The sequence below is a fragment of the Nicotiana tabacum genome, chromosome 1 (genome assembly GCF_000715075.1).
Source record: "Nicotiana tabacum cultivar K326 chromosome 1, ASM71507v2, whole genome shotgun sequence".
In the NCBI taxonomy this organism is placed as follows: Eukaryota; Viridiplantae; Streptophyta; class Magnoliopsida; order Solanales; family Solanaceae; genus Nicotiana; species Nicotiana tabacum.
In genome coordinates, this window is record NC_134080.1 from 2,820,329 (window position 1) to 2,844,948 (window position 24,620).

General features: G+C 37.4%; 1 protein-coding gene across 4 annotated transcripts; it reads left to right on the forward strand.

The window, feature by feature from the left end:
• The first annotated feature begins 6,151 nt into the window (after positions 1-6,151).
• On the forward strand, positions 6,152-24,392 carry LOC107792351 (uncharacterized). Of its 4 annotated transcripts, none has more exons than XM_016614560.2 (17): positions 6,152-6,337; positions 9,051-9,276; positions 9,386-9,460; positions 9,746-9,820; positions 10,697-10,794; positions 15,028-15,286; positions 16,513-16,587; positions 17,517-17,614; positions 18,574-18,808; positions 19,595-19,692; positions 20,018-20,153; positions 20,306-20,422; positions 20,752-20,847; positions 22,594-22,933; positions 23,122-23,312; positions 23,394-23,458; positions 23,918-24,392. In XM_016614560.2, the coding sequence occupies exons 1-17, from the start codon at positions 6,233-6,235 to the stop codon at positions 24,095-24,097; spliced, it is 2,469 nt and encodes an 822-aa protein (XP_016470046.1). In that variant the 5' UTR covers positions 6,152-6,232; the 3' UTR covers positions 24,098-24,392. The 4 variants fall into 4 exon arrangements, with proteins under 4 accessions (XP_016470046.1, XP_016470045.1, XP_016470047.1 ...); XM_016614559.2 differs by having other exon boundaries at positions 6,154-6,337; positions 20,734-20,847; XM_016614561.2 differs by lacking the exon at positions 6,152-6,337 and having other exon boundaries at positions 9,134-9,272; positions 10,705-10,794; positions 20,734-20,847.
• Positions 24,393-24,620: the final 228 nt, after the last annotated feature.

Consider the following 24,620-nt stretch of genomic DNA (forward strand, 5'->3'; position numbering starts at 1 on the left):
GAATTGGGATTTGAGTTTAGTTACTTATCGACTTATAACCACTTTCATAATTCCAAAGCCAAAGAAAAAATTTAATGCTTTATTATTTTTAAACTTAATATATATATATTATATACACATAAATTTATTCGGTGTGATTAGGTATTTTTCGATTAATTTTTATAAAATAAAAAACCTACTCTAATTATCGGTACGGTTATATATTTATATAAAAACCTACGGTTTTATTATAAAAAAAAAATTAAAAATCGGCTCGGTACGGTACTTTTCGATCGGTTTTTAAATATCAATTGTCACCCCTAATTTTACGTATCTATCTTAGGTCCGACTAATTTGAATTAGTATCAGAAAATTTCACTTTAGAAGATGAAACGCACGGTTTGAAATTGTGAATCCGAGTGCTGATTGATCTACGATCAATATTAATACGACAGAATGTAACATCAAGTTACTGCATTTATTAATTTTCTTTTTGCTATAAAAATGAACGCACACTTTAGCTATAAAGTAAAATCCACTTAAAATTATTTCTTAGCATTTGAATATTCAGCTACATACCATATAACGTTACACAAGTAGGACTAATAATTTAATAATATTTCAGCATAATTATCCTTTTGTTTTACGTGGTTAATAGGATACAATAACTGGTTATTTGGTCACTATTTTAATTAAGTACCATAATGGGATCAAATATTTAATAATTGGTAAGATCTTTCTTTATTTAGCATTAAGTTGAGTTTTTAGTTTTGAAGATAGTAACATCTAAAATTAAAACCATGTTTTAAATTGTAATGCCCTCGTTACTGTGTCTTAGGTATGTTGAACCAAACTAAAATTGATTTTAATGATCAACAATCATTGACGAGCTAGGGCCCTTGATGATAATTGGTGTTACTAATAAATTATTCTGACGATCATGAACTGTATGTAATAATTGATCAAGAGCTGCAAATACATTTTTAATGTAGAATTCTTTAGCAATATTTATGGAAGGATTGATTTCTTGGGCTACAAGAAATTTTACTAGCCGAAATAAATCGTATTCAATAAGAATTTAATTTATGGAAACATTAGCATGAGAAGAAAGATGTTTGAAGTAGGGATTTAATTTAAGGAAAGACATTTTAGGAATATTGATTTTCCTACGAGAGTTCTTCCAGATTTTGGTGCAAAAATTGGAGGAGTATTTCGGCCAATCGTCACGCCTATATAAAGCATCGTATTATTGTTGTTGCTCACACTATTTCAGAATCGTTGACGGCAAATAGCGATCATAGCAAAAAGATGTTTTCACCCCACAATTGAAGAAGCGGATGATCTGAAGATGATGATGTTAATCTATAATTGTTGAGTCTTGATTCATTATTCATAAATAATAACTTATTTTGCTTTTGAGAAGTATTTTCGTAGGTAAACGATTCTAGAAAGTTAGAGTTGCTTTATAGGTTAGAGTTCAAAGTCTTGAAAGTTTAGCTACAGACCACAGTCTAGTTGGTTGTAGGGTTTAAGTCTTTGTAGTCTACGCACATTCTAAGTTTATTTCCTTTCTTGGGACTACGACTACGTTTGCTAACCATTCGGGATATTTACTTCCTGGATGGATCCTATTTTGAGAAGTTTGGTTACCTCATCTTTGATGAATGCATGTTTTACCTCGGATTGTGGTCTTCTCTTTTGTCTAAGTAGTCTGAACTTTGGAACCAAGCTCAATCGATGAGTGGTAATCTCCAGTGGGATCCATGTCATGTCAAAATGGGACCAAGCAAAATAATCTATATTTTTAATAAAGAATTTAATGAGTTTATCCCTGAGCTCGGGAATTAACCTCGTGCCTAAGTATATTTTTTGACCGGGCAAATGCTCGATCAATATAACTTGTTCCAGCTCTTCAACCGTTGACTTTGTGGCGTTAAAATCATCGGGGATTACGAAGGTTCGAGGTATCATACAATCATCATCCTCGATAATTTCCTGCAGTTCTGATATGGTCGAGGACGGCGACTATGGTTGCTATTTGACTTCCCTCTTTTCCGTTGATTTGGGTCCTTTGTTGATGTTAGTGCCGATACTAGTATTACTTCGTCAATTGCAAATATCTCTTTGGTTGCTGGTTGTTCGCCATACACTGTTTTGATTCCTTCCGGTGTTGGGAATTTCAAGGCTTGATGAAGCGTTGAATGTATCGCCCTCATATTATGGATCCAAGGTCTTCCGAGCAGCGCATTGTACCTTATATCACCTTCGATCACGTGGAACTACGTTTCCTGGATAGTTTCGGCCACATTTACTGGCAACATGATTTCCCCTTTGGTAGTTTCACTCGCCATGTTGAAGTTGTTGAGTACTCGAGTTGCAGACACGATTTGACCCTAGAGAACGAGCTACTCTACGACCCTCGATCGAATAATGTTTGCCGAGCTACCTGGATTGACCAATACACGTTTCACTTGAATTTTATTCATGAGTATAAAAATTACTAGTGTGTCGTTATGAGGCTATTCGATGCCTTTTGCATCCTCTCATTGAAAGATAAGGTATCTTCTGGTAAGTAGTCTCGGGTACGCTTCTCCTCGTGATTGTAATTTTGGTGCGTTTAAATATCTGGCCTTGAGGAATATCGACCCCACCAATGATTATATGATGAATCACGTGTTGCGGTTCCTCCTGTTCATTTTTCCTGTTTGCATCCCTGTCTCTGAAATGATTTTTAGCTCGGTCACTCAAGAACTCTCGAAGATGACCTTCGTTGAATAAACGAGCTACTTCCTCCCTCAATTGCCTATAGTTTTCGGTTTTGTGACCACCGATTCCATGGTATTTGCATATTTGATTAGGGTTTCTTTGAGCCGGGTCGGATTGTAGGGGTCTGGTCTATCTAGTATATTTGATTCGTACAATGGCTGATACAATACCCGATGCATCGATGCTGAAGTTGTATTCCGATAACCGTGGTGCTTCGTTGGCTCGACATGTTTATCGAAGCCACTTTTACTCATGAGTCCTCGGGAGTTTTGCCCTCGATCATTCCGAACGGGATTACGTCCTGATCCACTGTTTATACGATATGCGTTGTATGGTTGGTACTTATCTCTGTTTGATTCGGGCTCTCTATCGATGTCTCTTTGAATCCTGCCTTCGGATCTGTTCGGATAAACGGCCAGAAGGGGCTCCCAACTGATCATCCTCGACTATGATTTTTGACTGATATTGATTATGTATATCGACCAAGGTCACAACTGGATATTCAATCAAATTCTGTTTAAGTTGTCGTGATGCTATCGAACTCCGCTCGTTCAACCATTGAGTGAAGGCTTGGACAACTCAATCATCGGTGACCGGGGTAGGTTCATGTGTTTCATCTAGAACCGAGATACGAATTCCCTTAGTATTTTGTTGTCCTTTTGTCTCACTTTGAAGAGGTCTGATTTCCTAGTCGCGACCTTTATTGCTCCGGCATGTGCCTTTACGAACGAATCAACAAACATGGCGAAGGACAGATTGTGGTAGCATATCATTGCCCCATTCGATAAAGTTTCTCCAATTTTTTTCAACATAACAGATTCAATTTCATCATCTTCTAACTCATTCCCCTTTATCGCGCACGTGTAAGAAGTGACATGCTCATTAGGATCAGTGGTTCAATTGTACTTGGAAATTTCTGGCATGCGAAATTTCTTCAAAATGGGCTTCGAAGCCGCACTTGGTGGGAAAGGCTTCTGTACGAACTTTTTTGAATCCAAATCCTTTAAAATTGGGGGTGCCCCAGGTATTTGGTCAACCCGTGAGTTGTATGTTTCTACCTTTTTATCGTTAGCCTCATTTTTCTTTTCTCCTGGTTTGATCCGTTTAGTGAGCTCCTCGAGCATTTTCATAATGGTGGGGTCAGTTCCTGATTCGTTATCATTTGATTTGTCCGGTATACGCTCGACCCTATGAATCACTTCTTGTGATGCATCAAGTTCGATTCTGCTTGGCGCTCGATCTGATTTTGGAGCTGCGCTATCGCAGCTTGCTGAGTCTGCAACATTTCAAATTATTCGAAGGCTAATCCCGCCTTCTTCACCACTTTGTGCATTCTGATTGGCTGGCCGGGCGTTTATGTGGACACTATTTTCAGGGTCAGCGCCTAAATTTTCATGAATTGCAACACGAGAATTGACAACAACTGGATCTACAGTCTGTGGTCCATCGGGATTAATTGACTGGAGGTACTCCGTTTCCTGGGGCGACTATATGCTCGTTTTCACCATGAAGTCCAAGGTCGGTGTCTGTGTGGGTAGGCACTGCTTGAGAGTTTGACATGTTGATTCCTGAAATCAAAGATACTCGAGAACAAGTGTAAAAACAATGTGTTTATGAGGATTAATACTAGGCAATCACTATTATCCTTAGCCCCATGGTTGGCGCCAAACCGTTTACCCTAAAAATTGGATAACAATTAAACTTATAATGTGATTTTAAGGATATGCGATTTCACCTAATACCAATTGATAAACGTAAAGATAAGTGATGCAAATTGACAATAATATAAAGCAAACCAGCGTTCGGACAGAGCTTTGAGCTCGAACACCCTCAAGCTAATTATGCAAGGATAATTAAAGACACAATAAGCTGATGAACAAGAATGTAAGCTAAAAAATGTTGTATTACTTTTATATTCGTGAATGTAAGGTGTCTACAAATGATGAGACTCCTCTTTATATAGTAGAGAATCCTAATTATGGTAAAATTCTAATTACAAAAGTAAATCACATGATTAGGCTAAACAATCGCCTTTGATATGATCTGTTCCTGAATTTCCGCCGTGATCTTCGATCGGTTACGGATATCTCGCCTTTCCGTTATTGCGCTTCGCTCAAAGTCTTTCATATGTGGTCCCGATCGCTGTTGGCCTTGATCTCGACGAGCACCTCGATTCTCGAGCTTGATACTTTATCTTCGTGTTCTGGCCTGTTCCATTACGAGATCGACCCTCGACGTGATTCCCTGGTCTCGATAAAACGACAAAATGGGGCAAGCCAACCGAATACAGAATTCAAGAAATCATTCAAAACCACTCAATAACGGGTTCATCAAAACACAGGTACAAAAAGTTTTGCTACACCATCCTACCAAAAAAAAAAAAAAGGAGAAAAGAAAAGAAATCCAACATAATAAACAAGATAAAATCCATTAAAAAAACAAAGTTCAAGATAAATCTCTCAATCTTACGTTAAAGAACAGATTTAGCACTTCTCCGAGCTTGCCTTGTACGATGGGATCTCTTCTTTTTAAGTCGAGAATGGACCCTTTTTATCCCATTTTATAGGCACTGTTTATTATTCGATCAATTAATTCCAATTAGATGACCACTTGTATATAAAATCAAATATGATCAAAGGACGTGGTGCAGTGGATTGAGCTGCTCTTGGCCTCTGGTTCGAGCCTTGAGTATGAAAAAATTCTTGGTAGGGAGCGTTACCCTCGAATGGAGCCCTACCAGCGCGAATCCGGCTATAATCGGTATCCAATGCGGGTACCGAATACCGAGTGGAAAACCCAAAAAAGAAAAACCATAAGACTTCGAGGGGTAGTCAAGTCATTGAAGAATAAAATATAATAATCAATTATAATAAATTTGAACTTCAATATAGATGATATTAAGTGAATTCTTTTCATTGGCGCATATTCTATAGGAATTAAATATATATGATAAAATAATATATGAACTGAATCTTGCGATGTTAGGGAGTTACTTTTGATGTCTTAATGCAGTGGATAATATGAAGTTCATAACAAAGATGAGTTTTTGGGTTCTATATCAAAGATGCAGTCAAATCTATTGCATAAAGATTGTTTCCTTGTCTATCCTCATAAATAACAAAAGAAAAAAGGTCCTTAGTGTAAATATTTTTTTCCCTTATGTGTATTTATAAGAAAGTAAAGAGATTAAGATGTAACAATAATAAGTTACCTTTCGTTTCAAAAAGATTAAAAGTATAATATTAAAACCGGGTTGTTAGTGGCCCGGCCCGGCCCGATTAACACTTATTAGTGGCGCAAATACCCTTCCATAAAAACAATAAAAGAAATTAGAAAAAGCTTCGAATTGAAATCTACATCTTTTTTTGTCCCTTTTTATTTTCCCGCCTAAATTTCGCACCAAAAGGTCACTAATTCTCCCCAAGTTTCTAGAACCATCCGCAGTATTACGAGGAAAAATCGCCGATTTGCTATCTGCTCGGCGACAATGGGAGATGTGAAGAAATGGAGCGTGACGTACACGAAGCATCTCAAGCAGAAGCGAAAAGTTTATCACGATGGCTTCTTAGAGCTTCAATCCTCAAACCACAAGGTATATTTTCATATATCCGTACTTAGGTATTCTATTTTCTCCATTTTCTCGTTTATACAGCTCGAAATATCATGTTTCAAGTGACTTGAAGGAAAAAAAAGCGTAAATTAGTTTAGGTGTTAATAGATGATTCAATTTGACTTGAGATCAGGAGGCTGATTTAGGATTTGAAGTTAGTGAATCCGATTAGCACTGTGCTTACTGCTCCTTTTTGACTATGAGTCTGGGCTTATTATATATTCCTACATACACATATTATATGTATGTGTGTGTATGTGCGCACAGACTGTTCCAGGATTTAAGATTGATAGGTTGAACCTTAAAGGTTTTTAGCATTGAACCCATTATATTTTTAAAATTCTAGATTTAGACTTTAGATATAGTATTTGTTGCAATTTAGTGAAATTTTATATAAATTCTTGTTCAACATCTAACGTACTGGGTTTAGATGAACCCGGTGTCGGAAGATTACATCCGACCTTGTATGTGCGTATGTGTGTGGGGGCTTGGTGCACATACAGACATAGAAGGGCGGATACACATGGTTACAAGCGGTGTCACGTGGCACCGCTTCAACAATAACAACAACGACCCGGTAAAATCCTACAAAGTGGGGTCTGAGAAGAGTAGTGTGTACGTTGACCTTACCCTTACCCCGATAGGACAGAGAGGCTGTTTCCAATAGACCCTCGGCTCAGGAAGATAGAAATAAAATAAGAAGAGACAATTCATCAGTATCGTCAACATTAACCATAGAAATAGTGACAACATCCTAAAAAATCATAAAGTAGAGGACATGCAATAACAATAACCAGCAAATAAGGTCCGGAGCTATATAACCAGCAATTCATCACGTGACACCGCTTCGCGGCTTCGCGGAAAAAAAATTCACTAAATATATCTATAATGATAAAAAAACTGAATAACGCTTAAATGCTATTACAGTGACACCACTTGAACAAGTGTGGTGTTCCAGTCCAATGGTAACATAGTTCAGTTATGTTGGTGAGTGTTGTGGGTTCGAATCTCTGCACATGCTGAGTTTTAGGCACATTTCTTACCTTTTTGTTATAATTAAGAAGAGTCCTAATCCTAGTGACATGTGATTAAGAAGAGTCCCTTGGACATGCAGACGCATTTTAGTGGAAATCCAAGACAAAATTAAGAAGAAAAAAAGAGACAAATTACAATAGTGACTCTAAAAAATTCAATATTAAGGATAAAATATTAAAAATAAAAAAATCTGTTTTTAAATAAATTCTTAACAAATATTCTAATACGTCAAAGGTTTCCCCAAGACATAGTTTATCCTCTGAGTTTGGTATTATAGTAATAAAAGTTTATTTGTTCACTTTAAGTGTGACACCGCTTATACAAAATTCAGCGTACGCCACTGCATACATACATATATACATACATGCAGGGGCGGATCTACAGTGTAAATTGGGGTTCACGTGAACCTATGGTCTTCCCAGCAAATCAGTTTTTCCATGTACATAATTTAAAGAAAGGGTCTAATATTAACTTTGGGAGCCCATGCTCTATAAAGCTAAGTGGTTCACTGGTTGTCTGGTTGTTTTACTTTCCCAACAACAAGGGATCGAATCCCTCTTGGGATTTTCTCATCTTGCTGTTCTCTATTTGTTTTTTCCTTTCTTTCATTTGTTTTTCCCCCTAAAATCTATTAGTCTTCCTACTCCGAATTTATGCTAACCTCTATCTTAATTGCTTAGTCTTCCTACTCCGAATTTATGCTAACCTCGATCTTAATTGCAGTCTCTCGATTAATTTTCTCTTTACCCTTTTTGCTTTTTACTGAATATTAAATTACACAATAACTTGCTTGAATATTTTTGTTTCAATAATTTTTTTGGACTTTTGTCTATAATGTTTTATTGCAACATATAGTTTATTTTGTAAGTAATTCACATATATAGAATTAGTAATATGTTAAGATTTTTTGGTGTTTCTTTTTGCACTAAAATTTGCACAAGTTTTAAATTTTACGGTATTAAATTGTTATTAGCATTTTATTTTTCCTCTTTATTTTGAATTTTGATGGTAAGAACTGAATGGTTTAAGAAGTGTATAAGTTATCTCTTTAAATAATATTTAAAATTTACAATAAGTCATAAAACACTAAATGTTTCCATATCTATTGACATTGTTGACCAAAAATAAAAAAATAAAAAAATTGACACTATTTACAAGTATCAAATTTGGTTAAAGCCGGTAGTGCACCCATGGACTTAAAAACCTGGATTTGCCTCTTCATACATGTAAAGTGTGTGTGTATCAAATTGATCTCTAATCTTAAGGTAGAAGGCTTGCAGTCAAGCAAACTCTTGTTATCTTGTGCACTTTTATCTAGAGATTTATGGGTCAATCTTCATAGACATTAGCGGCATGAGAATATGTATTAACTTTTATGAGCTGCTTGTAAATAAAGCCTCAGTAAGACAATGCCAGCCTCTCTAGCAAGGCAGATCCAATTAGCAGTGGGTGCACAATCTTTATAGAGCATGTCCTGTATAAGCTGCCTGAGTTCTGTTAGTGCCGCTATAAAGGAGTCCACTGATACACAAACAGATATGTTTGGAAGGGGGTTTGCGGACTAGTTTTGACTGTTGAATAGAAAAGGGCTTTCATGTTCTGCAGTGAATACATTGTCAAGAAATTAGGTATAACATCAAAATATTCTGGTTCTTTACAGGCCATGCTCTATGATGATTGTGAGAAGCTGTTAGGCATCAAGATTTTGAAGAACGATGATGATGTCAAAACAGGCGAAACACTGCCATTTGATTCTTACCTTGTTGATATTGGTGATCCTCACGGCGATTACAAACCTATACCCAAATTAAATACTAAACTGATGAATAAGAAAGTTCCGGTGGAATCTGGGTTACTGCATTCTGGGAAAAGTTCAGCTGCTGTTGGTACCACTCAACTTTCTTTCTTTTGTTCTTGGCAGTTGTTTATAATTTGATGTTGTTCTTCCTTTTTGTAGTTTGCACATGATTATTATTTTTCTTCTTTACTTTTCAGATAATAGGAAATCTAATCTGGGGAAAAGGAAAGCAACACCAAGTAATCTAAGCCCATCACAAAAGATTATTAGAGGTTAGTCAGATGATTCCTGTCCTGCTTTTTCCGTGAAGTACAGTAATGGGTTATTTTTTCTTGCTTTTATTAGAGGTTCTGACATTATGGGATTCACCGCATGAGTTCATGAGGGACTGTACAAAGATATGATGTCCATTGGTTGTCTCTGATTGTGAGATTATGGTCCTTATGGGTCTAATATGAGTCTGAAAGTTCAAGCGAACCTTTAGTAACCTAATTTATGTCTTTTCTCTGTTACTGTTACAAGGGTGAAATATATCAATAACTAATTTCAACTTGCAGAATTCAAGAAAAGTGAAGTTTGCAAATATGGTTCTTCTCCAGGCTATCTCGATACAACAAAGTCTAGCACAGAAGGTAGATAAGTACTTTGTGCAGCGATATAATTTTCTTGTTTCAACTTTAGAAGCTTCTATATTTTTTCTGCATCTAGTCTAAATTTAGTAGATCTAATTTCTCTTTTGGTTCATCCAATTTCCTGAACTGAACTGCTTAAACGCTTTCAAAGCATTTATCTAGTACTTTCTCTTGGTACCCCACTGCCTGTGGAAGTAAGAGGACATTTGGAGCTATAAAGTCAAAACAAGAAAATCACTTTAGAGTGGTTCTTTTGTTCACTTTATCATCTTATGGTCACTCTTCATAATCTTATGTTCACTCTTTCAGAAGGGCTGCATCCCTCCCATTTCATTTTCAAACCATTGCATTGCTGGATGTTTCTTTATATACCTGCACACAACCAGTCTTTCATAGAGACACCTTCTTTTGTAAAGAGATGAGCTTGTTCATCTTTTCATTGGGTTATGAAGAGGTGGGATTCTATGTTTCTCTCCTTCATGTGTTCACCTTTTGGATTTTGAGATACAGAGAGATGTTGGCGACACTTCTCTCTCTCTCCCCCTCCCACCTCTAGGTGATTTTATTTTAAAAATTGCAGTAAAGTCATCCAAATTTGAGGTGTTTTATTTGAGGTGTGACATATTCTAAACAAAAGTCCTTTCTCATATCTGAACTATAATCTGGACCAATCTCTATCCGCAAATTACTATTAAAAACATTCTGTCATCTTCTTCTCTTAGTTAAATAAACCGGCTAAATAGAGATGATAATGCAAGTGCTGCTGGCTATCATGTTTCCACTTCTGCATTTGAAAAACCAGTTCTCCTAGATTGCATTTCCTCTCCATTTTCTGTATTTTGTGAGAATGAGTTTGTATTTTGATTGTTAATTCAGAATGGCAGGTATTGTACACCACACAAATAACTCAAAAGGCAAAGAAGTTCCATGATGGGTATTTGCGACTTGTGATGTTTGGCTCACATGGCAAGCAGGTTGCTTTCTGCATTATTTCTTGTCTAACTTGCATGGGGAACACCTTCACTGTTCAGCATCATCTTGTCATTAACATCTGTGTGCTTGGACCTTCTCAAAGTATGATGTTGCTCCAGTTTTTTTTGTCTAATTTAAAATCTGTGTTAGAATTATTTCACCAATCTTGCGCTCCCCCTCCCCAGGCCAAAGCAAAAAGCTTGCTGTTGCTTGCGTATGAGAGCAATATAAAAAATTAACCTGTTGAGCCAATGTAATTCCTTTATACAGTCTCGCTAATGCAAGAGTCAATGCTGTATTCTGAATATTTGAGAACTTACTAGCTTACACGTATTTGATAGCAACACTGGATATTGCCTCCGTATATCTGGAGAGTTTCAACCTTGAAGGTGAATATGACCTCACGCTTCATACTTCTGGTCAAGGCATGAATTAGAAGAATAACATTTTTGATCTTTAACGAAAATTTATTACTCCTATCTGTTCACTGTTGAACTTCCAAATAAGGAGGCATGCCAAGAGCCAAGAAGGTATTGCCAGGGAACTAGATGTGGAGCAAAAGGAAGGGGGAATGAGAAAGAGAAGAATAATATATGTTAGAGTTGGCTGTTATGAGGAGGTTACAAAGAAGACAAGTTTGAGCTAAAATATGAAGGATAGTAAACAAGCAGTAGGCCATCTCCTTTATATTTTCATGTTCTGTTGTCCCAAAGTCTCACACGTTAATCTCACAGCTCTCACACCTGAAGCCAGGTCTAAGTAAGTTGCTTTCAGTAGCTTGAATGCATCTAGTTCTTAAGATTGAAAACATTGGATGATAGTAGAGAGGATTCCCAGATTTGGATGGCCAGTAGAGATAAGAAATACTACGTTAAAAGCTGCTATAATCTTCTTCAACAACAAACTGGGCAGCGGGAGGAATCATGGCCATGGAAGATGCTTTGTGTCACGACCCTAAACCCGAACCCGGTCGTGATGGCGCCTCTCGTGAAGACAAGGCCAGCCAACTAAACCCAATTTACTTGTTAAACCAGTTAAACAATATAAAAGCAGTCTAAAACATGCTTTACTGATAATAAGTAGCGGAAATACAACCCGACATAGCCCTAACCGGGGTGTCACAAGTCACGAGCATCTAACAATATTGAAACCTCAAATGTAACTACAAAGTTTTGAATACTGAACTAAGAACATAAAGGAAATAGATAGGGAGGAGCTCCAGGTTGCGAACGCCAACAACTACCTAAAGACTCCTCGAAGATCCGCCTGAAGCTGGAATGAATCAGCACTCGGGAGCGGGACTAGCTACGCCTGAATCTGCACACGGGGTGCAGGGAGTAAAGTGAGTACTCCAACTCAGTGAGTAACAAATGTAAATAACGACTGAAAGTAAGAAAACACGTAGGGCACAAGACATTCTATAATGAAGCAGAAAAATCATTTAAAAACAGTAAACCAGTGAAAAATAAAGTAAAATCCTCTTTCAACAAGTAAACAAGTAATTGACATGTAATTAATGTAAGGTAAACAAATAGAAGTTCGCCCCTCGGGCACAATATCAACAAATCTACCCCTCGGGCAACATCTTAGAACAATACCAGCCCCTCGGGCTCAATCTCACATCACAATGGGTACCCGCGCTCACTGGGAGTGTGCAGACTCCTGGAGGGCCCCCTTACGGCCCAAACACAATAACAAGCCATCTCGTGGCATCAAATCTAGGCCTTCGGCCTCATATCAATCAAGCTACCTCGTGACGTACATATCTCAGGCCCTCGGCCTCAAATCAGTATTAGTGTTTCCTCACAATATAGGCCCCCGGCCTTACTCAGTCAAAAATCATCACAAGCCTCTCGGGCAATAGTAAAACAGTGTTTCTCAGCCCAAACATCATTTAAAATATCATTTAAGCCCTAAAAAAACTGAGTAAACATGGCTGAATAGTAAAACAGTGGAAATTAACATGACCGAGTTCAAGTATAAAGTGAACGAAGCCCAAATATGGCATTCAACCCAAATAATGATGATAGCAAATAGTTTTCAGTCAAATACGCGGTAAAATCATCAACCGGGACGGACCAAGTCACAATCCCCAATAGTATACGACCCCACGCTCGTCATCAAGCGTGTGTCTCACCTCAACATAGCACTACGATGTGTAATCCGGGGTTTCAAACCCTCAGAACATCATTTACAATCATTACTCACCTCAAACCGGCTAAATCTCTAGCTCGCGACGCCTTTGCCCCTCGAATCGGCCTCCACGCGCGTCGAATCTACCCAAAATCCAGAACGAGGACGTCAAAATGGCTAAGGGAACGAAGCCCAAGCGAAAACAATCAATAAAGGGCACAAATCCCGAAATTACCAAAACCCGACCCCGGGCCCACTTCTCGAAATTCAGAAATTTTTACATCAATGGGTTCCTCATCTCCCCACGAGTTTATGCATATCAAGAACACTAAAATTAGAGTCCAAATGACCCCTCAAATCCTCCTTTAAAGGCCTCTTAAACTCAAGCCCTAATCCTCCATTTTTTAGCCCTTTAATTCCTTTAATTACAGCCTTAACCCATGAAATACTACCATAAAAATGTGTTTTAGGTCCAAAATCCTTACCTTAACGAAGTTTCCTTGATTTCTCTCTTCAAAATCGCCCAAAGCTCCCGAATCCGTGTTCAAAAATGGTGAAAACCTTCAAAAATCGCGAAGGAAGACTTATATACCTTCTGCCCAGGGATACCCGCATCTGCGGTCCAAAACCTGCTTCTGCGGAATTCACTTAAGAGCCCAACTCGCATCTGCGATACGCCTTCCGCATCTGCGACTCCGTTGATGCGGCCAACCTGACCGCTTCTGCGGCCATCCCTCGCACATGCGGCGCCGCACCTGCGGTCCCCAAACCCTGCTGCAATAATATTTCAACTTCTCCGTTAACCATCCGAAATCACCCCGAGGCCCCCGGGGCCTCAACCAAAAGTACAAACATAACCCAATATCTTATTCAAACTTGCTCCAATCATCAAAACACCTCAAATAACATCAATTCAACCAAAACACCTCGGATTCAAGCATAAGTTTAAAAAATCTTCCGAATTCCGCTTTTGATCAAAAACCCAACCAAACCACGTCCGAATGACCTGAAAATTTGCACACACATCCCAAATGACACCACGGAGCTATTGCAACTCTCGGAATTCCATTCCGACCCCTATATCAAAATCTCGCCTATCAACCGGAAATCGCCAAAATATCAACTTCGCCAATTCAAGCCTAAAACTACTCCAACCCTCCAAAACCCATTCCGATCACACTCCTAAGCCATAAATCACCTCCCAAAGCTAACCGAACCATCGGAACTCGCATCCGAGCCCTCTAATACATAAGTCAACATTCGGTTGACTTTTCCAACTTAAACTTCCTTAAAAGAGACTAAGTGTCTCAAACCTTACCAAAATCATTCCGGACTCGATCCGACCAACCCGATACCATAAAACACGGATAACGAAGCATAAAGAAGCAGAAATGGGGGAAACGGAACGGTAACTCATGAGACGACTGGCCGGGTCGTCACACTTTGGAAGACCAAAGCACCAACAAAAGTTGCTGGATTTGGATGGACTGTAGCCTGGAATAGATGTCTTACCCAAGATATGCTGCAAAGAAGAGTTTTTGCCTTATGCAATAGATGTTTTTTCTGTGAAGAAAGCCTGGAGTCTGTAAATCATTTGTTCCTTCATTGCCGGCAGACCAGACAGATTTGGGACCTATTCCTTAACATCTATGGTGTGAAGTGGGCAATGCCAAACAGTGTTAGAAGCCTGCTGGAAAGTTGGCAGGGTCAATCAGTAGGCAAAAGGAAGAAAAAGATGTGGATGACCATTCCCTTATGCATCATGTGGACCATCTGGCTAGAAAGGAATAAAAGATGCTTTGAAGATCAGAGGACCCAGATTCCTATGCTGAAAAATAATTGTTTGCAGAATCTATATTTTTGGTGTAAGGAAAGGGTAGTAGGAGACTTGGTGCAGCTGTTAGATTTTATGGAATTGTAGAATCTTTATTTGTAGTTTTTTCCTATGATGTTTTGCTTGTACTTTGAAAGTACCCCCTTGGTACTTTTTTGAAGCTTCTTAATAAAAATTACCTTACCTGATCAAAAAGGTTATGCTCAATATTATGTTCTTATATTGCTGATTTCTCGTTTGAATAAAAAGTTTTGCTGATTATTTCCAGATCATGCTGTATGATGCAACCAGGAGACTCCTAGATAATAGGTTTCTGAAAAAGGATGAAAGAATCATGTCTGGCCAATCGGTAACATTTGATGGTCACTTGGTGGAGATAGGAGAATCTGAGGAAGATCAAAAGCCTCCAAAGGACATTAGACCTCAAGGAAAGCATATCACAGACATTGAAACAAGAGAGCCAGTACACGGGGATGTCGGTGTCCATAACAAGTTTCCAGCTGGTTGTCTAAATAAAATTCAGTTAGGTAAAGATCGTATTATAGTATTTGATGCTTGTATAGGAAGTCTTCCTTACAATATATGATTCTTTTTTGTTTTATGACTATCTAGTTTGTCACGTCCTATTATATTGGACTTACAAATGAAGAAGGTCTTGGTTGGTTGGGCCTTAAAATTTCACAAAATAATGCAATGTTTGGTTTGCAACGTTAAACTTTGGTGTAATCTTTGCTTCACCAGTGAAATGCTTGGTTTTCTGTACAAAACTTATGCAACATGTTTAAACTCAACATTACTAATATTGGCATTAACTTGTGCGGGAATGTTTGCATTATTTATGTGGGATAAAATGTGAAATAAGAATACGTTCATAGCAATAGCTGGATAAGAGCATCTAATGACAAAAATGCCATTACAATAGGCAATTCTGCTCGACAATCCCTATAATATTACTATCATATGACAATAACTACAGTATCCTTCACTGCATTACTGGTCCATGAATCAAACAACCCTAAAGGTTTTGCAATGTGGTAACAATCCTAATTTCATTTGTGACATATGCATATCTTTGCGACTTAGTGCATCAAAACAGGAATTGTCAATCATTGTTCTAAGCTCATATCTTGGTCTCATGTTCTATTTCCCTAACACTCCTTTGCTTTTGTTAATGGGCGTACCCTTTGTTATTAAATTGAATTTTCAGAAATTCTTTGTGGGACAGAAGCTGTTCAGGAGTACTTTGTAAAATGCTGTATATTGCTTTGTCAGATGGTTTAGGGTCGTGGCATCCTTAACCTAAAATATTTTGAATCAAGTAGAACTAACTACTCTGAAGATCTGAAGCTTTTCATGCGAATCTAATTATTTGAAGTGACCTTCAAGTTAAAAAACACATGTAAATTGTAGGAAAGCTATGCGGATTCTTCTACGCTGACAAGCTTGGGGAACCTTTTTCCTCCATATTTTCTAGCAATTGCTTCTGAATTTCCCGCACAAATTTGAAATTTCATGTCTTCAGTTTTGGATAAGCCAGGTTATGTGAATCTAGATTGTGTTTCCGAAGTTTTTTTTTTGTATGTCTGGAATTTGACAATCATGGTTCACTCGTTAGGGCTTTGTAACAAGTTGTCCACCATCTTAAAATGGATTTATTATGAGTCTCAAGCTAACCTTTATTAATCTTTCTAATGGCTTTTGTCTGTTACTGTTCTGGGGGTGAAGTATAGCAATTACAACTTTCAACTTGCAGAGTTCAAGAAGAGTGAAGTTCGCAAATATAGTTCTTCACCGGGTTCCCTTGACATGACAAAATCAAGCACAGAAGGTAGGAACGTACTTTTGCAGCAACTTTGCTAACTATTATTTTTGTGCATTTATTGTAAATTATTTTCATGTTTCTAGTTTAACTTTTTTTTTTGTATTTTTACTCCCTCTAGTCTAAATTTAGTAGGCCTAATTTCTCTTTTTGTACATCCAACTTCCTAAACTGACTTGTAGAACCTCTTTCTAATTGTGTATTGTCTTCAGCATTTTCCCATTGCTTTTTCTTGGTTCACTCGCTACCTGTGGAAGTAAGAGGACATCTGAAGCTTGATAAGTTGCAACTACCATCTCATAAAAGTAAAGCAAAACAAGAAAGTCACATCAGCATGGTCTTTTGTTCACTTTAAAATCTTATGTTCACTCTTTGAGAAGGTCTATGCCCCTCCCATTTCATTTTCAACCATTGCATAGTGAATATTCCTTCATGTACCCGCACATAACTGGTCTTCTTAGAGACTCATCTTGTAAAAAGATGAGGTTGTTGATCTTTTCATTAGGTTATGAAGAGGTCGGATTCTATGTTCATCTCCTTCATGTATTTATTTTTTGGGTTTTGAGAATATACAGGGGGACGTTTGTCAAACCCCTCACTTTCTCTAGATGGATTTATAAGAATTGCAGTAAAGTAATTCAACCTTAAATTGCTTTGTCGTGGTGTTACATACTTTTAACATAATCCATGCTTTCTCATATCTGAACTACAATTTGAACAGATCTCTAACACAGACTACTATTAGAAATGTAAGAGTACCTTTTTTCCTACAATGCGGTCTAGTCAAATGAAAACCGATTAAATTGAGATGACAAGACAAGTAAGCTGGCTATCATTTTTCCGTTAGTGGATTTGAAAGATCAGTTTTCACAGATTGCAATTCTTGACATCTCTATGTATTTTCTGAGAATGAGTTTCTACTTTATTTCTAAATTCAGAATGGCAGGTACTGTACACCACACAAATAACTCAAAAAGCAAAGAAGTTCCATGATGGGATTTTGCGACTGGTGATGTCTGGCTCACATGGCAAGCAGGTTGGTTTCTGCTATTATTTCTTGTCTAACTTATAAATAGTCAACATCTTCCACTGTTCAGCATCAGCTTGTCATTAACAATTGTGAGCTTGGACCTTCTCAAAATCTGATGTTGATCCTTTCTTTTTGTCTAATTTTACTGTGTTTGAACTGCATCACCTACCTAATCTGCTCCCTCCCCAGGCCAAAATCAAAAAGCTTGCTGTTGCCTGCTTGTGAGAGAAATATAAAAGATTAACCCGTTTAAGCTAATGTAATTCCTTTGTAAGTCTTGCTAGCGCAAGAGCCAGGGCTGCATGCTGAATTTGAGAACTTTTTAGCTTACATCTATTGATAGCAACATCAGATTTAGTATCTGTGGCTCTGGATAGTTTAAACTCGGATGGGGAATATGACCTTATGTTCATACTTCTCATCAGGCATGCATTGGAAGAGAACCCCCCCTTTTTTTTTAATAATCTTTACCAAGAATTTATTATCTGTCAACTTTTGAACTTCCAAAGAGGGAACATACCGAGAGCCAAGAAGGTATTGCCAGGGAATTAGGGGTGGAGCAAGAGAAGGGGGAATGAGAAAGAGAAGAATGATAGATTTTAGAGCCCATTGTAATAGGGAGACAGCTACCTTTGAGCTAAAATATGAAGAATAGTAAATCAGCAGTAAAGCACCTCTTTTCTGTTTTCATATTCTTTTGACCCAACGTCCCACACGTTAACACATAACTCTCTGACCCAACGCCTAAGTAAGTTGCTTTCAGCAGCTAGGATGCATCTTGTTCTTAAGATTGAAGACATTGGTTTCTATGCTTAGCTTATATGAACGGTAGCTGTACAACTTTTGTGAAAGAACAGTTCCTATCTTTTTCTAAGTATTCAAATAAAGTGCATAGTTATGCTAAATATTATGTCCATATATTGTTTGCTTCTTGCTTGATAAAAAGTTTTGCTGATTGTTTCCAGATCATGCTGTATGATGCGACCAGGAGACTCCTAGTTAGCAGGTTTCTGAAAAAGAATGAGAGCATCGGTTCTGGTGAATCGGTAACATTTGATGGTTACTTGGTGGATATTGGAGAATGTGAGGGAGACCAAAAGCCTCTAAAGGATATTAGTCCTCGAGAAAAGCATATCAAGGAACTTGGAAAAAGAGGACCGGTACAGGGGGAAGTTGCTGTCCTCAATAAGTTGCTTGCTGGTACGCCTGACTTTGCCTAAAAAAAACTCTAGTATGGTAATGGTAGTATTATGGTGCTTGATGCTCTTGTAGGAAGTCCGCCTTACCATAGATGATTCTTTTATTTTTTTTATGACTATCCAGTTTGTCACGTCCTTTAATTTTGGACTTATAACTGATGAGCTTGTTGGGTTGACCCGTAAAATTCTACATAATTATACAATGTTTAGTTTGCAACACAAAACTTTGCATTACTAGTATAATTTTTGCATAACGAATGATATGTTTGATTTTTCATATAAAACTCTGCATTATGCAACATGTTGTTTCTGACTAAAATTAACCGGCACAATTTTTTTGAGAATTTGTGTATTCTTCTATGTTGGTTAGAACATGAAATAAGAATATGCATGTTTGCAATCTCTGGATAAGAGCATCTAAAGACAAAAATGCCATTAATGTAGGTGATTCCTGCATAAATATCCCTCTAATATTACTCATCATATAAGAATCCAGTATTATTTAAGACATAACAATTCTTACATTATTATTCATTGAATAACTAGTCCATGAATCAAATGAACCCTAAGGTTTTTGTAGTTTGGGATCCTAAATTCATCTATAACATCTATATAGGTCTGTGGCTGAATTACCAAATCATTCTTCTAAGCTGATATAGCTTTGTGGCTTAGAGCTTCAAATCAGGAATAACCAATCATTATTTTAAGCTCATAACCTCTGTCGGGTAGTTATTGGGCATCCTCTCGGACTTGTTCATAAACTACTATTATTGTACTTCGATTACAGAATGGGATGCCATGTATACAACTCAGATAACTCAGAAAGCAAAAAAATACAATAATGGAATCCTTAGACTTTCATCCTTTGGTTCCCACCAATCTCAGGTTAGTTCTATGTCCATCCATTCCATGCTACTGTAGTTCAGTTCATCGTTGTCGAGTTTGCCAAGGATTTGGTTGATAGAAATGATTGTGCTTATCTTAGCAGTTTATCTGCCTAGTATTTCTATGATTGCAAAGATTTTCAGAAGCTAATCATTCAGGTATTTAGATGGTTGCATCAATAATTGATTCAGACTTTCAACAGTAACTGACTGGCTTTGTTTTGATTTTCCTAATTTGGATTATTCCAAATATTTTAGTTGGTGATATTACAGATCTCAAACTTATGATTTGGTTCTAACATAAACTCACTCCATAAACAAGTCAGGTTACTCTACTTACAGAAGAAGGAAACATACTATGCCGAAAGTTCCTCAAGTTATCAGAACATGTCACAACTGGAACTACATTGAATCTGTCAAATTATTTGGTTGAAGTTGGTGACATGAGGACAAGTCCAGAAGGTAATTTCTACACCACATGGCTAATATTCCTGCTTTCTTCAATCAGTAAGGTAAGGTTGATCATTTAGCTATCACATGCTTTCATTGTCTTGACATAAGCTTAGTTTGAGAAATTCTAAATGCTCTTATGGACTGGATTTCATTATGTGCAGGAAAACCTCAAACTGGTGCTTCTTCCCGAGAGCATGCACAATCTGATTTTAAAATATCTGGACTCGACCATATCAAATTAAGTAGGAGAATCTCCTCTGACAAGCCACTTCCTAATAGTAAGTCTGTTGGCAATTTAGTGTATAGAATAACGTTTGATTTCTAGAAACAAAACAGTCTTGCCTTTCCTTTCCTTAGTTCATCTTTATGTGCACTTTTGTTTTGTTTGTGGCATCAAAATTTCTTGCTTTTAACAAGTATATAAATCTAGATATATTTCGCCCTTCTAGTTTTTATAGCCTGTTGTAACGTAGCATCACACACGACTACAGCATCAGAAAGAATTATTAGCACTCAAGATCTTACTTCCTACATCCAGAACCTTCATTACGTTTCTCTTTTCCTGCTCCCAATTGGTGTTGCTTAACAGGTGAACCTCAAAATGTAGCTTTTTCGGTGGAACATATGGACTCAAAGACTGCAAGCTGTTCTGTTGACAAAACAATGAATTGTAGGATTTCCAGAACAAACTCTGTTCGTGCAGGTAAGCTGTCAGCCTTTTCCTTATTTAAGCAGCAGAATTTTACTTTTCTCCAGACGATCTTGTCGAGATCATTCAATTGTGAATTTCATTCGTTGTTCGTAATCAGTGGAACTCTTAACTCTTAATTAAGACAATAAATTGTAATATTTCAACCATATTGAGTTGTATGTGTCACAGTACTTAGGCTGGAACAAAAGAGGCTTTCAAAGGGTAAACCTATGCGGAACTTCTGAAGGCTCTTGGTTTTGTTCCTTCACCAACTCAACAAGCACCTGTACTCGAGTTTGTGGAAATAGATTTTGTTTTAAAGCTGCTGAGCCTCCTTTCCTAAGATAATGCATAGATTAGTTTCTGAAAATCTAACAGTACACGTGGGGAACTGGCTAATTGTTTGCATAACTTTAGAAGTGTTTTTTCTATTCGAAAAGGTGGACATGCAGGTTACAAGAAAATTCATTATGATTAACTTCTAAAATAAGTTCTCTAATTTCTTTCAGTTACGTCTGCTTCTGTTCCATTAGCCTTAGTCGTTCAGTCAAAAGCCGTACATATGCCCCTTTCTAATCGTTCTATCATTCGATAAGTGAAGAAAACAGAATGAAATGTTAAACTACATATGGGTTTAGGACAAAAGTGGGGGAGAGACGGAGCAAACAAAGAAAAAGGAACAAGATGAGCAAAAAAGAATGTGGGGGTAAAAAGTGGCAGTGAAGTTAAAAACATTACTGTGTAAATCATATGTGATGTTTGATTGGGGTAAAAAAGGAATGGTGGGACGGGGGAAGAAAATAAGGATTACCAATTGTTTCTCTCGTTGGTTAAGGATGTAAAAATGGAGGGATTTGAAATTTGGATACTCCGAAGAAAAATTTTAGGGGTTGAATTTCTGGACACTTAGAAATACAAGTGCAGGGGTTTGAATCCGTTATATTAGCTTTTTCAACCCCTCCAAAAAATTGGATGGAAGGAGGAAGCTTATCTCTTTTACTTCCTTTAAGTCGCATCGGTAAACTGCAATGTATTGCTTTTCACTAAGCAAGTCATAAGGTTATTTCGCGGAACAAATTTGATAGGATGTTGTCAAAATGTAATAACAAAGCTGATATCCTTCCATAAACTAAGGATAGATAAATATAATCAGATATGACATGCTATCTTTCTTCTTATGCAAATGAACATGTTAAAGATAATACTCTGTTTTAGCTTCAACAAAGAAGCCAGGCAAAATGTTTTTTCCTTCCGGTGTTGTATGTTTGTATTGTTGAAACCCGTTGTCCTAACGGTGGTCAATTGACCACTCTTTGTTAAAAAATTACATTGTATATATAGGTAAAACATTAGGTTTTAGAAGTATATAACATATATTGAACACCCTTTGTCAGTGAATTTTTTCACTTCTTTCAAGTTTGAACACCGTTGGGGAAATTCCTGGCTTCGCCACTGGTTGAAACTATATGAGTTTCATCGATTTTCTTGGGAATGGGGCTGCCTTTGGCTTAATGTTAGTGTATGAGGCCACTTAGCTTGATTTTTAAATCAGCCATTGATCTCCAAGTCCATAATTTGTAAAGATAAATATCAAGGACTGCAAATGCTATACATCAAGTTAGTTAAACTTGGAATTACACGAAACTTTAGTTTTCTTCTTCTTTTTGGCAATGTAAGGTCCATAGAGTTTTCTTTTCGCTAATCTAGTCAATTGCTAAATATATCTATTAATTTCTGATGCTATTTCCCTCATGACAGCCCATGAAATCTTGTCCATTCTTAAAAAACCTATCACTTCGAAAGGCGCTAGCACAGTAAGGGACATCACATTTGCAGAGGAATGCCAAGTATTGCAGTCATCAAGTCTTGTTTGCAGTGACATTAAGAGTCAAACAGAGGAACATCTCTTGCAAGACTTCAATGTTAAAGGTAGTTCACCACTGCATAGGGAAGAACAAACTACCATGACGCATAGCAGTGGCAGGAACATTTCAGAAATAAAAGTTACTGATGCATCCCATTTGGATGACATTTCCCAGTCTTCGGATTGCACCGGCCAAAGAGTATCTCATACTCAGTCATTAAGCTTGTCTACAGTGTATGTATTGACTTCATGCCATGAATAAAAAATGAAAACATAACTGCTAAGCACACTTCCATTTGTCAGCTTTATCTGTTGGCTTATTGGGTAAAACACACCTAAAAGTGGCTTATATATGTGATTATTCTTTGACTGTGTAACTAGTATTTGGCAAATTATATTTGGTTTGAATTAATTCTTTCCAGATTAGGAGAGATGGATATATGCTTGCGTGATGTAGAATGCATTGTCACAGAGAGGCCTCCAACTGCAAAGCTGAAGCATTTGGTTATTCCTGAGTCAGACTATAAGATTCAAGCAGTTGAAACACTCTGCCACGACAGGTCTAATAAAATTTCAGAAACTGAGGATGCATCTGAATCTGTCTCCCAGCAAGGCAAGCATCCTCTAGAACACTTACCAGCATATCAATTTTGCTATTAACTACATTTACTGTCATTTGCTTCTACTTGTGCAGATAATCCTAGTGGCTCAGTGGCTCCATTAACTGATGTCTGCACCTTGACTCATGCATCCAACAAGGTAAGACATTAAACTCTATTTCTTTTTTGAGCTTTCCGTTTATATTATGATATTACCCACCCTCATATGGTGAATGTATTGAGTCAAATATGAAGAGGAAAACGTCGTTTCCTTCTCCCATGTAACACAGGAGAAAAAAGAAAAAAGAAGCCAAGAGGGAATAGGGGATGAAAACTAGGGGAAGTAAAGGGTTTCTGGAAGAAAGCAGGGGAGAGGAACATTGAAGTTAGAATTTTTTTTATGGAAGTTATTATGAAAATTATATGCATGCCAATCAGCTGAAACAGTAGAAGATTGGAATATCAATTTATCATCCACTATTTACTCAAAATCCATTATCTAATGCCGATTATAACATTACTGTACGACTTTGCCACCAAAACTTGTATTTCATGATGAAAATTACTGTATGACTGCCCCCAGTACTTGTTTTCTGACAGTATCTGCTGTTTTCTTTAGCCTGCTGCAGATAATAAGCAGATGGATACTCAATGGCAAGAGGGATTTTCTGGTGTCATCGCAGATGCTTCAAATGACTTCCTTCCACAGTTCCTTTGCCACTCAACTGAGATGAATTCTGTGCATGATATCAGTACATACAAAATGGACGATTTACCTAGTTTTGATCTTGGATTTTAGACAAGGATTATTGTCATGTTGTATTGTTCTTTTCCACGCAACAGTAAAGTACAGTCACTGAGGCTTTTTCCCCCTAGATGTTCGCAAACTTGCCAATTGTGGGCATGCTCAGAGAAGAATGGATCATAGTGGTTCTAGTTCATTCATACTTACTGTTGAGTGGAAGGATAAATGGTGAAGTACTGACAATAGAAGCTAACAATTTTTGTATGAACTGGAAGAGGACATGTGCCAGGCATATGCATATTATGGAATAGTAAGACCTCAAAATATATTTTTCATTTCGAGTTCAAAATGCTGTTGTTCATTAAATTACACTATTTTGCTTGAGCCGAGGGTCTATCGGGACAACCTCTCTACCTTCCAGGTAGGGGTAAGGTCCGTGTACACACTACCGTCCCCAGATCCCACTTGTGAGATTACACTAGGTTTGTTGTTGTTGATAGACTGTATGTTTTATAATGTACTACACAGTTTCTACAGGGATATACTTATTTGACAGGATCATCACAATATTAAACGG

What these genes read in the sequence shown, in the direction of transcription:
- LOC107792351 (XM_016614559.2), top strand. Translation starts at nt 6,233, where the DNA reads ATGGGAGATGTGAAGAAATGGAGCGTGACGTACACGAAGCATCTCAAG. An exon ending in TTCAATCCTCAAACCACAAG is followed by an intron (nt 6,338 to 9,050) that starts GTATATTTTCAT and finishes GGTTCTTTACAG; the next exon opens with GCCATGCTCTATGATGATTG. An exon ending in GACAAAATCAAGCACAGAAG is followed by an intron (nt 16,588 to 17,516) that starts GTAGGAACGTAC and finishes TTCTAAATTCAG; the next exon opens with AATGGCAGGTACTGTACACC.